Source organism: Diospyros lotus, chromosome 15 (assembly GCF_014633365.1).
Source record: "Diospyros lotus cultivar Yz01 chromosome 15, ASM1463336v1, whole genome shotgun sequence".
Taxonomy (NCBI): Eukaryota; Viridiplantae; Streptophyta; class Magnoliopsida; order Ericales; family Ebenaceae; genus Diospyros; species Diospyros lotus.
This window is the reverse complement of record NC_068352.1, coordinates 20,957,714-20,975,736: the sequence shown is the minus strand read 5'-3', so window position 1 is coordinate 20,975,736 and position 18,023 is coordinate 20,957,714. Positions and strand designations below refer to the sequence as shown.

General features: G+C 31.2%; 1 protein-coding gene across 1 annotated transcript; it reads right to left on the bottom strand.

Moving 5' to 3' along the window:
- Positions 1–11,225: 11,225 nt before the first annotated feature.
- LOC127792670 (trans-resveratrol di-O-methyltransferase-like) lies at positions 11,226–12,889 on the bottom strand. The gene is made up of 2 exons (XM_052323283.1): positions 12,068–12,889; positions 11,226–11,811 (listed from the first exon to the last, which is right to left on the bottom strand). Exons 1-2 carry the CDS (start codon positions 12,848–12,850, stop codon positions 11,509–11,511), a joined length of 1,086 nt encoding a protein of 361 aa, XP_052179243.1. The 5' UTR covers positions 12,851–12,889; the 3' UTR covers positions 11,226–11,508.
- Between the last annotated feature and the right edge of the window lie 5,134 nt (positions 12,890–18,023).

Here is an 18,023-nt window from a genome sequence, read left to right as displayed (position 1 = left end):
ATGTGTCAACCATTTGTATGCAACAAAAATCGAGTATAGGGTCGCACCACCCACAATAAATCAAAAGTGATCAAAAGTGACTAGAATATGCACAAGAATTGGATTGAACAACTCACAACAAACCATTCACATGCCACAAAACAAGTTTTTTTGGTAGAACCACTCACCTTGGGGCTAAGTTCAAGATTCCTCAAAAATGCGTGCCCGCCCTCGATTCTCCTGCCAGGCGCACTATAGTTCAACCTTGAACCTCAACGATACCCTAAACATCATATGTATTTAAAGGAAAATCAATATTTATTTTCTCAATTTTTCATAATTTTTCTCTAATTTTTTCCTATTTTTCTCTCGATAATTCCAAATAAATACCTCTTCAAGCATTGTTTTTCAAATTTTTCTCCACAATAATTCATAAAACAATATTTATAAGCCTCTAGAATTTTCTGGAAATTTTCCAGTTTTTTCTCCTATTTTCTCCAATTTCCATAATTACTTTTCCTTGAGAAAATTTATTTCTCCTTGATTTCCTTCGAACCTCCTCCATGAAAAATCACCAAAAATTATAAAATAAATTTATTGTCCTTCTGGATTTTTCTCAGAATCTTATAAAAATATTTCATATTTATTTTCCATTTACATTTCCTTTCAAAAATCCAAAATAATTATCTCCTCAATAAAATTTCAATATAAAAATTCATCAAAATAAAATAGTCCTTTTTGTTGAATTTCTGGACATTTTTACAGAATTTTATTTCCTTTAATTCTATTGTTTCTCGAATTTCATATATTTTTAGTATTTAAAAAATATAGAAATTACCTCCGGTCATCTTCTCCGGCGTAGGCACACCGAAAAATTAAACCGACAACACTAGGCTACTCCTCTCCCTTTGTCGATCCCAATGATATCCCTCTAGATCGGAAAAAATCACCGGAAGCCCTCCGATTTGGCCAAAAATAGTTCGTCTAAGTCGCCTGCCACCAAACTCCGGCAAATCAAATTAACCTCCGATTTGAACTTCGATTGACACAAAACTTTCCAGACTAGTTGCCCATAGCCTCGCGACCAAAAACCCCTTATTAGATCATTCGATCGTTCACTCTACAAGCCGATTTAAACTCTCACTTAATATGTATATATATATAGGTGGCCAAATATATAATTGCGAAAACACCCCCTATACCATTCCAAAATCTCTCAAAATCTCCAGAATTGTTTCTCATGACCTGGGGAACAAAAGCCCCTTATCAAAACGTTCCAACTCCTTCCCAAACTCTCAATTTAGGCCTATGAACTTTGATGGAAATCTTCGACCAAAACTCCCCTATTTATAACCAAATTTAAGCCTCTCTCAATCAATCACAGAGGTAATGTGAGCTAGAGACCACCCCCACGTCCATGCCAAGTTCAGCCATGCCCTGGTCGTTGATTTGACGGCGACGGTGCCAGTTGTGGGGCCATACCTCATGTTGCAATTCTTTTTTTTTTTTTTAAACAACTATAATCTATACCAGACATTCTCGGGACACTCGTTAATAGTATATATTTTCTTTTAAACATCTACGTTCCGAGGCGTTCCTTGTCGACAATTCAGTTTTTTAGCCCGAATCGAAGCTGTATCAAAAACTAACTCTGATCCAATTTGTTTCGCTACTAAAAATCCTATCTCGGGATGTTTAACAACGACATACCATTTTCTTTTGAAATCTCAGTCTTGAGACATTCCCTACAGCTGATTTGGTGATTTATTTTACTATCAAACTCACTTTTCGGTATTTTAAACTCATCCAAATTATATGGTGACCTCACACAAATATGGGGTATTACAACCTTATCTAGCTAGATCCCACAAAAGTGGATGGTTGATGAAGCTCTTAGACCTTTTCAATATTTTGAAAATAAATGTTGATTATCCAAAGATGCGAGCTAGGGACTTAATTAATAAGTGAAATGCAAAAATTGTATGAGAATTGTTTAAAACCTAGGGAAGATAGTATGGGTGCATTTAGATAGGGAAAATCAAAAGGAACTCTAAAACAAAAAATCAACAAAGGCACCTACTAAAATAACAATTGGTGCATTTAAGGAATTAGATTTTTATTTAAATAGGGAGATGGTTTCTCCGAAGATGAAATTAATAATCTTAATCTTTTGCCTCGTTGCTGTTGAAACCAATATACATATTCAGTTTTGGTTTTCATGGTCAGCAAGTACTAATCCTTTTAGTGTCCATTATATCATTGGAGTTTGTTTTTCTCTGCATGTGACACAGTGTTGGATCCAAAAAGGCAAGATTGTCAGCAAAAACACTATAAAAATGTGGTTTTCCTTTTGGCTTGATTTGGAATTCGAACAACAAATGATTGAGTTAGTAGATGAATCAAGTAAAGATAAACTTAACGACTAAAGGAAGTGTTGCTACAATTGCAAAGCCAATATTGTGCATTCTTTTTTGTACTCAATAATAAAAAAGGTGTAGAATTTTTATTTATTGTTGTATTAACTCAGGTTTAAGGTAGGGATCTTGCTGTGACAAAGGATTCATAAAAGTTTTATAACTCTTGTAAAAAGCTAAAGTTACGAGAATCATTTTTAATGAACTTCTTCAAGTGCATCTTACTTTCTTGCATTTGGTTGTTTAATTATTAACATAACATATAAAATTATCAATGACTTAGTGTGTTTAAAATTTAAATTACCTAGTAGTAATATATACATTTATTTTAACTATTCAATAATATATATATATATATATATAGAGAGAGAGAGAGAGAGAGAGAGAGAGAGAGAGAGAGAGAGAGAGAGAGAGAGAATTCCCAACTTCACATTTTGAATTTCCACAAAAAATTCATATCTTGTAATTACCTTAAAAAATCTAAATACATAAAATTTTTCAAAACTTTTTTATTTTCCACAAAAAATGAGAATTCCCATTTGGCTTAACCTGTGCCTTGGGTTTGGCCTAGCAACACAATGTGAGCTCATGGGCCAAGCCTAGCCTTAGCTTTCGCTAACGAACCGAGCACAACTCAACTCAACAACTAGCTAGTATGGTCCAATTAATTCTCCCCCTCCACCTTCCTCTCCCCAATACACATGCACCTTTAAAGATCCAATCGAGATTCCAACGAACTTAACATGCACTTGAACCTCATTATGGGGTTTGGCATTGGAAAAACTCCACTGGGGTTCATTGCATTCCTTCCCCCCCTCCCCCTTTCTATCTATTTCTCTTATATAGGTTTAATTGTAGTGGGTAATTGGTGATAGCGGTTAATTGCTACCAATAATTTTTTGTTTTGTCCTTTTTCTTTGTAAAATGTGATGAGTACTTTTTGTAATTTGGGAAAACTCAAGAATAGTTATTGTAATTTATTCTTTAATTAGTAATTGATTAAAAAATATAAAATGTTTAAATTGTTTAAAGGTTTAATTAAGGGTATGAGAATACCATTTATAGGCATGATATAAAGACATTAAATTCTATGTAAGGAGTAAAATATCATAAGGGACATAATTAATTTTCTCTCTCTTTTTTTTTTTTTTTTTTTTTTCTCAACTTAGGTTTTATAGCCAAGGAGTAGATAAACGTTTTTTTGTCGATGACTCTAGCAATCTATTTTTCTCCCACTCCTTGCTTGATTGGCTCTCCCCTCTTCCATTTCAACCCCCATTGTTTAGCCTCTTATTTCTTCTTATCACCCTTTCTCATTGATCAAACCTGTGATAACTTTGACTTGGAATTCAAATTTGATTGTGATTGATATATTTACAATTGAAAATTATCTTCATAACTCATTAAGGTTTATCTTTTTTCGTGACACATCTTCTTATTAGAATATGAATTTGTTTAGAAATTTTTTTACCACATCTATAGATTAATAGGTAAATTTATAAATGGGTAACTAATACCTTAGAATTATTGTAGTAATATTATCATATATAGTGATATTTTGTTATTTCTACTTGTGATTTTTTTCAATTTGGATTTTTTATGTAAATCTAATTTTGTGTTCTTTTGTATGATTAATGGTTTCATTGTGCTTTGTTTTCAATCCTAAATTCTTATAGAACTTTCTTGTGCGTCTTCACTTATTATCTTCTCCCTTTCTCTCTCTCTCCCCAGATCACAACCTTATCACATCTATATTTCTCGACTCCTTTCTAAGTCTTAGTTGATGGTTGAATGATCTTGCAGGAGATGACTATAGCAATGGATGTGCCAGTATCTAGAATATTAATTAAAATATATATATATATTAATTGGTTTTTCCTTTATTGTTGTTTGTTTGATTTTTAGTGTGGGTTGATCTAGTGTGGGTTTGATTTCGACGTCTTTGGAGCCTTCTGTGTTGATTGTTGACTTCTTGTTTATTGTGTTTAGTTGACAGTCTTGTTGATCTTCAGGCGTTGTTTTGTTTTTGGTTTTTCTTGGAGGTTGATGTTTCCCTACGTACGTACCCTGGTTTATAGGCTCTTGGAAGTTTCACTCGCTTGAGCTTTATCTCCGTGCATTCATCATATTCTAATGTTTTCAATAAGAATTTTCAAACTAAATGGCATAGTATTTCATCCGTAACAGTGAAATCAAATTAGATCGGTAAAAATAGTTCTATTTATGTTGTGTAGTTATTTAAATTATTTTTTATAAACATCTATAGATGAGTGGTAGATTTATAAATTATATTTTATATTTTTTAATATAAATTAAAAATTAAAAAATTAAATTAAATTAAAACTATATTTTTTAAAAGAATAATAGAATAAATTAAAAATAAAATAATTGAATTAAATTAAATTAATTAATTGATTAAAAAATAAAAATAAGAGTTAACATATATTTTTAAAGGTTTTTTTTATAAATTATCAAAATTTAATATATTTTTAATATGAATATTAGATTAATTTTTAAAATTTTGCGACGGTTCTTTAAAATTGCGGCAAATGTTAATTTAATTTAATTTTTTAATAAATAAATTAATAAATTTTATAAAATCATCATAAATGTTAATTTAATTTAATTTTTTTAATGATTAAATTAATAAATTTTGCAGCAATTCTTAATGGTCACAAATGTTAATTTAATTTTATTTTTTAATTATTAAATTATCTCAAAATTTAATTTTTTAATAATCAAATTTGTCAGTATATCCGAACTTCAAATTAAATTTAGAAGTTCAGATAAATTTAATTTAATTTTTAATAATTTATAAATTTATTTAAATTATTTTTTATATACATCTATAGATGAGTGGTAAATTTATAAATAGGTGATCAATACTCTTAAATTATTGTAGTAATATTATCATAGTGATATTTGATGGTTTAATCATGATTTATTTTCCATTCTAAATTCTTTATTTGCAATCTATTACTCGAGTACCAACCGTGCTACGCTGCTTCCATCCTAAATTTCTATAGGACCTTCTTGTGTGTCTTCACTTATTCTCTCTCTCTCTTTTTGGCTCCCTCTCTCTCCAGCTCACAACCTTATCACATCTCTATTTCTCGACTCCTTTCCAAGTCTTAGTTGATGGTTGAATGATCTTGCAGAAGATGACTACAGCGATGGATGTGCCAGTATCTAGAATATTAATTGGTTTTTCCTTTTTTGTTGTTTGTTTGATTTTTAGGCTCTCTAGTGTGGGTTTGATTTCGATGTCTTTGGAGCCTTCTGTATTGATTGTTGACTTCTTGTTTATTGTGTTTAGTTGACAGTCTTGTTCTTCAGGCGTTGTTTTGTTTCTGGTTTTTCTTGGAGGTTTACAGGCTCTTGGAAGTTTCATTCTCTCTCATGGTATGGTGGGGCAGCCTTGTGCCATGTTTCCTTGGTGTCCTGAACTGTCTCCAAAAAAAAAGAAGTAAAACATCATTCATCATATTCTAATGTTTTCAATATAAGCATTTTCAAACTAAATGGCATAGCATTTCATCCATAACAGTGAAATCAAATTAGATCGGTAAAAATAGTTCTATTACGTTGGCAAATAAGATTTTGGCGGTCATCACCCGTTCAAGTCTTCTGTTATTTTTAATTACTATTACGTACGTTTACATACATTGAATTATACGTACATTTACTAATATATTAATTAAGAATTCTAAGGTAAACAGTGTCTTTGAACTCCCTACAATCTCAGTCGCTAATTAATTTTGTTCTAAGCACGTGCCATTACTTTCTATTATTGTGTAAATTGTTTGACAATTTCGATAATTATTCGTAATTTTAGCAGCACAGAATAAAGATGAATATTATCTCCTATTGACTAAAAGATTAATATTATCTTTAGTATACTAAATATTAAGAAGTAATTAATAGCAATAAATATAAATATGCCTTGTTTTGTGTCACTAGATAGAAACAGTACTATTGCATGTTTTATTAATTAGGGTTAGGGGTGAGCATTCGGTTATAATCGAACTGAATCGCTCGATTTTAGCTAATTGAACTAAACCGAACTTAAGGGTATAACTGAACTGAACCGACTTGATACACTAACCAAAATAACTGAAACTGAATTAACCGATTTGGACTTTAAACTAACTGAACCAAAAATCGAACTAAAAACATAGCCCAATAACCGAATCGAACCAGATCAAATATAAACAAAAAAATCGATTTAACCGACACACATCTTCCAAATCAATTTAACCAAACTGCATCATGAGATTTTTGGGTGAAAAAAAGATATTCGTTGTCACTAGACTCAATACTCCATCAAAAACTAATATTAAACTAAAAAAAAATCTAATTGACATAAAACATTCATTCAATTCAGTACAGCACTGGAACTTCAACACCCATTCAAACCATCAACAAGTATACTTTTAATTTTAACCAATCTTCAACAGAAACCCAGGGCACACATCTAAAAATGATAGAAATGCCTTCAATCTAGGAGTACATAGAACTGAAAAATGGAGAAAACTAAAAAATATTATAACTAATAAACAAAAATTCAGATCCCATGTACAATTCATGCTTTCATTTATTATAAAAATGATAGAAATACCTTCAATGTAGGAGTGCATAGAACATCCATTAAACAATAAGTTAATAACAACACAATTCATGCTTTCATTTTGTTCTCATTTTACCACAAGTGAAGTAAATTAGGTTTCTAGAAAACCCAACCCAACAAAAGACCAAAATCATAGTTGCAAAAACCCAAAAAAGACCAAAATCAGGCAATCCTTATAGTCATAAGTCTTAAGATCACCAAAAAAGCTACCATTAGGCATTCACTCAGTTAAACTTAAAGAAAATAAGCAATACCAATTAACATAAAAGAGCATTGCATGTTTAAAACAAGAATCTATACCAATAATTCAGACCATAATTCCAAGATATAGTGCTAGAACTGGAAGCCCATGCCGCTCATAGCAATTGCCTCCCCTGTTGAAGGATGTGAACAAACTTTAGATATTCTGATCAAATCAAACAAGTGATTGGAGATGCAGGTTTGAGATAAAAATGGAAAAGAACATAAACAATAGCTGAAAACATAAACAACTAGATAGTAGAAAACATATATACTTACAAGTGGGGTGGGGGGAAAGCCGACGGCAAAGGCGAGGTGAGGGCTAGCCGGTGACCTAGGGTTAAATGCTTCGACTGGTGGGGGGTGACTCTCGGGCTATCGGGTGCAGAAGGGATGGGTGTTGGGAGAAGTCGACGTTGAGGTGAAGGTTGAGGACGAGAGGGGGGTGAGGCGGTCTCGGCTCAGGCTATCAGGTGTGCTGCGCAAGAAGAAAAAAGCAATGAATGGACAGACAATGGACTTGAACTTGGGTTTGGGTAGCGCAGGTCGGTTGGTTTGGTTTTGCCGTTATTTTTTCCCAAATATTCGAACTGAACTGACTACTTGAAATATTTACAAAATGCTAATCAAACCAGAACTGCCCACCATGAATAACTGAATTGAACTAAACGAATCGGTTGATTTGATTCAATTAAATCGATTAGACCAATTTTATGCACATCCCTAATTAGGATAATGCTAACTATTACTTTAAAAATAACTTACCAAAAATTAAAAACGTTTTTAATTTTTAAAAATTATAAATACTTTTATATAGCAATAACTGTGTATTTTTTAAAATCTATAAACACTTTTTATACATAACAAAAATATTTATAATTTTTAAAACGTAATTATAAAAAGTGTTATTATTTTTTTCAAAATATAATTACAATCTTATATATATCCAACTAGCTAGCTCTGGATTTTGGTGCCCGATGTTGGAAAGATAGGGACCTGAGCTGTTCATTTCTTGAAAACATCCTATATATAAATGCACGTGTTGAACGGAAATTAAAAAAAAAAAAAAAACCCTTGAAAATGTTATATGATGTAATGAATGGCGGATGGTCAGCTTGCCCTACGGACTCTCCCTCTCTCACCTCGGACTCCTCTTTTTTTCCCAAGTCAAAGATGCTGAAACAGACAATTTAACCAATGGCTTTACAAAAACTCAAATCCTTCGGGTTACCATTCAAAGGATCTAACCAATAAGTGGAAAGAATATATAACCGGCAACATCAACTGACTAAAAACAAAATCAATAAGATAGATAAATGAATGAAAAGATCTCGAACCAAACAAGCACCCAAATTGGACTACAAAAATCTTTACTTGATCTTGATAATATTTTGATGATGTATATCTTAACACAAAATTTTAATAAAGTATTGATGATATTAGAGTATGTTTGATTGTATATATTTATCATGGAAAATATGTAATTATTACACTTTTTCTATGAAAAACAAGCATTTAAAGTTTATTTCTATGGAATTCATTTTCTAAGGGGGTGAGGTGGTTTTTATTTTCTAAACAATATTATCTAGAATTAAATTCTAGGTAATGTAATCAAACACACCTTTAGACTTAAAAGATTTTTGATATGTTGTAATAAGTGTTTTGAACTTCAAGATTTTGATCTTAAATGGTTTGTGAATTTTTGAAAGTGGTTTGTGAAATTGTCTTTTTAAATCAACAAAATCTTATGGATCCTAAAATAATGTTAAGCTTTTAGAAGTCAAATAAAATAGCTTGAAAATGAAAAAAAAAAATCAATTAAACATTAAATCTGGTGAAAAACTATCGACCCATTTTTCATGACTATCGACTACGAGTTTCTAAACTGTAAATTTCTTTTTTGAAACTGTTAACTGGTTCTTTAGAACTGATTTTTAAAACAACTCAACTAACTTAATGCATACATTCTAGATTAATGTTCTAAATTTAAACATTCAATTGATTTTTATTCTCACAAAAATTCTCAACTGGTTTTTCAATATTTGGAGTTGTTTTGGCTTTGATGATGAAAAACTTTATATATTTGATATTTGAAAATAAATTTTATTTTATCTTTCAAAATAGAAAATGATCAATTCAATCAATGCTAAGGGATATATATCCTTTTAATGTTTACAAAATCTTCTATATTTATTTTGAAATCAATCTTTTGTATTTGTTTTGAAATGAAATGTGTCAAGAGTATCAAAATATTTTTCATCTCAAGAAACAATTTATTTGAAGCCAAAATTGTCAACCATGTTAGTGGAACTATTAACCATTTTGGCCCTTTGTATCTTGGGTTGTTGAAACAAGACAAAACTGTCAACCGATTTATTGAAACTATTCACTGTTTTAAGGCTTTTAGTAAAAACGATCGACAATCTTTAAGAATTATCAACAGGTTTTTTTCAAACTCTCGGTTGTTTGATTGTGAGTTCAAAAACAGTCAACAATAACTATATAATGTCGACTGTCTCTCAAAACTGTCAACTATTTGTCAAAGAAGTTGATCCCTTTTATAAAAGAGTCGACCGTTTGTCCAAAGCCAATACATGCTACAATTTTTTTGAAGAAAACTATTGTTTATTTCCAAAACTGACATTCTATAATGGCTAGTTTTTGCAGGCTCTTTATTTCCCCAACAGCTCTAAACAACTAGCTTTCTTCATATATGGGAGAAGCCTATAAATATAGCCCAATGAAGCACTAGAGAATACTAATGGATAGAAATAAAGTGATTGGAGAGCTTATAATTGTATTCATTCTTCTTACTAATGATTAAACTTTCATTTTTCTCTGAAAAAGGCTACACATATCATTTGTATTATCTTGTTAAGCCTTTATGTATTTATTTGAGATATATTGTACTTGAGAGTTGATACTCAATCTTCGTTTTGTATTCATTATTGTAATTTCTAAAGGTTGTGCTAAAGTGCCTACTTGTGTATAAGTAGAAAGTTGTATTTCCTAACTGTTTTGGTAGAATGCCTACTTGATTAAGTAAGAAGTAATAGTGAATTTTGAAATATCTAGTGTAGAGGTAAAGTAGTAGAATAGAATAAGTTTAACCAAATCACTCTAAACTTCTTATGCATCTAGTAATTTTTTTTATTTACTTATACATCATTGTTTTACTATCTATCTTTAAAAACCTCTATAAGTTATTTTAAAATCATCATGAACACCTAATTCAACCCCCCTTGGGTGTGTGGTGCCATATTTATAAATGGGTGATCAGTACTCTAAAATTACTGTAATAATATTATTATAGTAATATTTTGTTCTTTCTACTTGCAATTTTTTTTAATTTGAATTTTTTACATAAGTGTTTTATGTTCTTTTGTATGTTTAATAATTTCATTGTGCTTTGTTTTATATCCTAAATTCTTATAGGACTTTCTTGTGCGTCTTCACTTACTCTCTCTCTCTCTCTCTCTCTCTCTCTCTCTCTCTCGTGCGCACACGCGCGCGCGTTCACAACCATTGAATTAGTATCAAACATTCTTTCTAATGGAGATTTATTTCAGAATTTAGAAAATCAATAAATCAGTTCAAAGTTTTGTACTGAAAATAATTATTCTAAGAATTAAGCTGAATCGCTATTATTAATGAAGCAAAAAGTAAATCACAAATTTGGAGCAATTTATATGCCTAACGGATAAAATATATTTCCTGCAAGAATTATAAATTAAGATTGGTGTATTTAGAACAAGCAACTAACGTCAATTTTCCTCGGTATGAGTTACAGTGTATGATTTTTTCATCTAAGGTATAATTGTAGTCATTATTATTGTTGTTTTTAACTTCTTATTGGTTAAGCCAATTGTATATTCTCTTAAAACCTATATAAAGGACAAATTAGACCCCAAAAAAAAAAAAAAATGATCCTGCTCATTGTCAATCTCGTGTAGATGTACACAATCATGCAGGTGTAGGATTTGGACAAAAACACATTTATAATTATGCAAATATATTGGTCATAATGTAGAGCTCCCCATTCCCAATCTTAATTAATTAGTACAAATCCATGACATGATCAAGAGTTACATATAAATAGAACTTAAAACATTTGCCTATTTAGTGAAACAACTATATATGTTGACTTCATCAAGGGCATGCCTCAATGATCATCTAACTTAGATGAATGAACTATAACAAGCTTATACACTTATTTAACGTGAATAGTAAATAGAAAATGTTGATTTATTAAGGGTATGCCTCAATGAGGGACCTTAATCCTAAAATCGGATGGATCTTGTAGTCACTAAAACCAGCTTTGCAGAACAGCTCTGCCCATTCTTTCTTATTTCTCTCTTTTCCTGCAACATTAATCATCATTAGCATGTCATAGAAGAACTGTGTCTGGACCGATTCTTCTGCTCCTTTGGAGATCCCCGTCACCATGTCTATGATAATCACCTTTCCTCCATTTTCTTTGCTTGGGATTACCTGCTTGCATTTCTTCAACAATGTGATGCAGTCTTCGTCGCCCAAGAAGTGCAAGATCCACTGTTTGTCAATTTTAGATTATATAAGTAAGAGTTCAGCTGTAAAAGTAAAGATATATATATATATATGTATATACATTGGCAAAAACGAAGATAATATGTATATATACATCGTCGAAAGTGAAGATAATAAAGAAATATAATATGTATAAATATATATATAAAGATAATTTACACACAAAAACATATTACATAAAGAAATATAATATGTATAAATATATATATAAAGGTATTTTAAGGTATATATCTTAAAATACCTTGAGTAGAATTGCATCCGCAGCTGGGAAGACATCATGTATGCTCCCTCCAACGAAGCTCAAGTTCTTACGCCCCTGCAAATTAGCAACTACATGTGGCTGATCAAACACTGTGCACTTCAAGTGCGGGAAGGCCTCGACAATGGCGGTGGCCATCGTTCCGGTCCCGCCGCCGACATCCACCACCGAACTTAGCCCCTCAAACACTTCCTTACACTCCTTAATCATCACACTCGCTACCAACCTCGAATCAGCCGACATTCCGTCGTTAAACCGGAAGTTCAGAGTCGGCTTATGGCCGGCGTAATCCCAAAACGACGTCCCATTGGCTGTGTTAAACGCCGTCGGATCGTCATTCTGGAGCCAAGCCGTCAGGTATTGCCACGAGTTTATTAAACTCGGGTCGAGCATGGCCAGCAAGAACGGCGAAAGAGTGAAGGGATTCTCGGTTAAGAGAAGCCGGCATGCGGGGGTGAGAGTGTACTCAGTTTCTAGGAGTTCATTTTCTCGGGCTATTTTCTCGAGAAAGAAGCCGGAAAGAGCCAGGCTGCGCATGAGGCGGCCGATGCACTGGCCTTTTGATGGGTTGATGGGAAGGGCAGCGACGAGGTCGGAAAGTTTCATGGGCTTGCCGTGGTTGTGGATGATGTCAGGGATTCCCAGTTCAACTGCGGTTTTCAAGTTGAAAGAGTTCATGAAACCGAACATTTGGTTCCAAATGTAGGCTTCGGCTCCGAGGAGATCGCCATTGTTAACATCACAGACTCCATTGTCGTAAGCCATTACTAATTATTGATATTTTAATTTGTTGGCTTTGTGATCGAAGCTGATCTCTACTTGTGGGTGAGATGTTGGAGTTGGCATGCATTTACGTGTATATATATATGATTTTGGGAGGAGAATCTTTCCGTTGCAGCCAAAAACTCACCAAAACGGTATAAACTGTTATTTTACAGAGAAGTCATTGATTTCTTCATGGCATTCGCTCATCTTTTGGAAGACGTGTTTGGACCAAAATCAATTTTGATAAAATATTTATGAAAAATGTGGTATCACGTCATTATATAAATAAATAAATATATATATATATATCTTAGGTTTTTCCAATAAATTTATTTCTTCCTCTCTTTGGATAACTTAATTTGAACTTTACAAATAAGTTTTTTTGATAGAATCTTATCTGACTCATTTTAACATCTACTTCAATTATTGGGAAATTTGCAAAAATAGGACTACCAACGAAGAATTTTTTAAAAATGGGACTCTTAATTTTTTTTTTACAAAACTATGATTTTTGAGAGTTGAATGGACTAAAATGCTCCCGATTTAAATCAGCTTACGATCCCCTTCATCTTCTTCCTCTTGCACGTACATCCCCAATCGCCCTGCCGACCAGAACATCTTTCTCACTCGTCCTCTGTTCCAAGCATCTAAGGTTGTTGCTTCTTCGTCGGTCTTCGTCTTCATAGCCATTGCAGGTAATTTAAGAATATCTGATATTTGTTAAAGATATCTGTTAAGGATATCGGTTAACAGATTAACAGATATCGGTTACCGATATCTGTTTACCGATATCTGTTTACCGATATCTGTTAAGGACGTTAACCGATATCTGTTAACCGATATCCTTAACAAAACCGATATCCTTAACAGATATTTTTAACAAATATCAAATATCCTTAACATATATTTTTAACACTTATCTATTAAAGATATCTGTCATGACCACGATAAGAAACTAAAACAGTTGCAGTGAATATATCAGTCACGACCGCAATCAACGATGTCATGGCCCTACTGCAATCGTTTTTCTCATTTTCTTGTACATGGCCGCCATTTGTCTCTTTTCCTCTCCCATCAACGCAAATACACACAGTACATGTATAATATATGATACATAATGGAGAGAGAATGAGAGAGACCCATATCTCTTGAATCATAAACAATATATACACATATATTTAGGTTATAGAGAATGGTAAAAAAACAAAAAAATGATAGATGGATATATATATATATGTACCTTATATATATAGAGTAATAGAGAGAGAAGGAAAAAGATCTATTGAAAAAGAAGAAGACGAAGGGGATCGTAGGCTGATTTAAATCGGGGGCATTTTAGTCCATTCAACTCTCAAAAGTCTTAGTTTTGCAAAAAAAAATTAAGAGTCCTATTTTTGCAAAGTTCTTTGCCGGCTGTCCTACTTTTGCAAATTTCCCTCAAATATTGGATCTCCTGTCTCAATTAAGAAGGGTCATGGAAAGAACAGGTTCAAAATCACGATAAGAAATTATGTGACTTTTTTTTAAATTTTTTTTTTAACAAATACAATAAAAAATACTTTTATTTGAAATGTTTTTTATATTCCATATTTTTTTGTCTATATTTTGATTAACAAACACTACACTACCTTAAAAGCTCAAATATTAAACTTTATTTTTTAGTTTATATGGAAATTTAAATTATTTAGGATTAAAGTTTTATTAGATTCTTTTATTTACATTTTTTTTTTTACAATTAAGTAGTTGAGAGAACATGCAATTTCAAAGAAATCCGCAAAAAGAAAAAAAGCCATAATCAACACTTCCCCTTGAGAAATAAGATAAAGTAGAACTAATTATGATTCACAAAAACAAACAAAAACATGTTAGTTGATTAGTCCCAGGCGCCAAGTGTATGAGCTTACCAAATTGACCATAAATCCATTGTATTTTAATGTCATTATATATATATATATATATAAATCATTATATTTCCCCACTGACTTACTAGCACCCACGTGAGAAATTATGTTGCTAGGTATCCAAAATTCATATCTTTCCTTTATTTAATAGAAAGCAAATTACAACTGGTCACAAATTTATTTCGACACAATGACATCTTGATACTACCAAGAATAGGGAAAACAAATTTTAAATATTTCTAAATGATAGACTTAGATTTTTTTTAACACCATATGTACATGTATGTATATACTATTCCTAAATAAGCATATGCCCATAGTAGTATTATAGTGAAGATAATGAATGATTTAGCCAACCAAACGAAATGTCTATTTTTGAAGTTTTGCTTAAGTTTTGTTCATGGGAAAATAATTTTTTTTTTGTACCGTGTTACTTGTACTAATAGGATGACAGGGCTAATGACCGAATCAAACTTTATCCTATGATGAAGTCTAATCATTTAGCCGCCACAGACGAGAGATGCTCCGACTTGCTCCAAAGACGACAATTGTAGTGACAGTCGGCGAGGTGGTAAGGCAAAGGCGGCAAGGAAACGCAAGACAGCGATGAGGCGAGGCAGAGGCGGCCATGGTAGCGGAGAGATGAGACAGTCAGGGATAAAGGTGGTGAATCTGTAAATTGAGTGGGAGTATTTTTATTATTTAATATTTTTAATTATCATATCAGTATTCAATTATTTATATAAGTAGTATTTTTCTTTTTCTTTCTTTTTACAAAACGCAATCAAGACTTCAGTCAAGTCTCCCTCTGTGTCTTATCAATCCCTGCGCAGTCACCAAGGCTTTTCAAACATTGTTCTATACATTTCTTTCTAAACGCGTGAACACGTGCCAAACATTCACTGCTGTAGTCACCATGGCTTTCCAAAACATTCTTCTATACATTTCTTTATGAACACGTGACAAATTAATTAAGGAAGATCTAGAAGAATATCTTCATAATTTTCAGGAAGTGAAAATCTGTTGCCCGCTTATTAGATATCTAATATACAAAGGTTATGAATTATCATAATTCCAGTTAAATTTGATATTCAATTAAATCTTCTTGATACTCGATTATAATATGACATTACTTGAGTACAAGAAATCTCTTAATTTAATAATAAAACAATTGCACAAACTTGCTCTCGCTCTCTATCTAACATATTATGCTTGACCAAGGCATAAATTTATTCAACTAAGATAAGGGTTACTCGATTAAGCCTAACTACTTAGTCTATTAATGTTCAAATATAGAGATTTGATATTTTTCACCTAATTAATTATTAAATAAGAAATTTAATTTCTCGACTAAAAAGATGGAATATTTGATGACTATTTTCTTTTAATCAATTAACAACACATATCTAGAAACTTGCCAATTTAACCTTAATTTTTACTCGATTACACTGACATAATTACTCGACTAGTATCACAATTAGTCAAAAATCATTTAGAACACTCGATTAAAGTTCTTCAGTGCAATACTCGAGTATAACAAGCATATACTCAATTCAACCTTAGAGTATTCACTTATTGCTCGATTACACTAATAAGTTAATCGAGTATAACTTTATTACTCAACTAATTCTTTCCTTACTCGATTAATCTTAAACTCATAGCTTGTCTTTCTTGATTAACAATATTAAGTACTTGAGTATAGTTTTGAAAGTTGGTTAAAACTCTCTCCTAAACACTTATACTTGATTGATTGTAGAAAAGTTTACTCAAGTAATGTGTTACTCGATTAATAGTATCTCATTAAAATTATTAAAGTTTTGCTTGAATTTCATCATCAAAACATAACTCAACAATCTCTTATTTTTTTTCACGATGACAAAACTTTAATACACACAAAAGTTTTTAACAATATTCTTATTCTCCCTTTTTATCATAATTGAGAGTGACAATCCAAAAAAATTACAAAATTAAAATTATGTCATTGCAAAATTAAATTTAATGTGACTAACTTATAAGAACACTACAATATGACATTTTATTTGATAAAAGATTTATATGCCAAATTTTCTCAACTAATTTTTGTAATTTTTTAATCAGCGAATTTTGCATATATACATGACAAAACTGTAAACACTATAAGTGTTGTTTTTATTTTTTCAATAGGACAAAACTGTAAACACTCAAATTTTGCATATATATGACAAAGGAAAATAAATTTCAATGGGGTCACTTGGCCCCCACTCGATACCAGTTGGCTCCAATTAATATTGATTTTTTTTATATTGTTAACAGTCTAATATTATTATTAGTAAATTTTAAAATTCACATTCTTACAATTTATACTGATACTAATAGAAACACAATTAATATTGATTTTTTTAAAATGGGGAAAATATTGAAAAATCACGTTTGCCTAAGCTGAAAATTATTCAGGAAAATTTAGAAATTAAACAACTTCGAGTAGTTTTCTAACTTCAGTTCATATTTGGAAAATTTAAAACCAAAATTTTCTGTATTCAATTTAGGAGATTTTTGAATTTTAACATCTTTTTTCTAATTTTTTTTATTTTCTATAGATTAGTTTTCTAAAAAAAAAAATAAGACTGCTTTCCACGATTGAATACACAAAAAGAAACTAGATATAGTCTAAATAGATGAGTCATCACTAGATATTTTTATTTTCAATCCCATGGAATAATTTATTCTTCATTATCTTTGAATAAAGAATTTAACCCTTTAATATAGAACTACCATATAGAATGCACCTAGATAAAAAATTGTCAAATTGAGGAAAAAAAAATATTCAAATAAGATTGTTTCCATTCTAAATATCATTGCAAGGTTTCGCCTTTGCTCATTTTCACGACTTCCGCCATTGTGTTTCCATTAATGCTTTTTTGTTGTCTGAATCTAATTTTAGATGTTACTGATTCTCTTACTATCTAGGTAGCTGCATAAGGGTCATGCCCATTTCAATTTTTAGATTTTAAATTAATTAAAAAATAAAATTAATTAAAAACAGTAAATTTAAAAATTGAAGAGACGTTAAGGGGTCATGCTCATTTCAAGTAATTGTAAATTTTTAATTAATCTCAGTCTCCCACATTCTTTTATTAATAATCAATCTCATTCTCATGTGCCTGGCAATGTCACCCATCCCCTCACAACTATTCCATACATTTTTAATTAATCTCAATCTCCCCATTGTATGATTGTATCACAACTATTTATATGCGTATGGAAGTGGTCGCGATTCTATCGTCTTCCTCAGT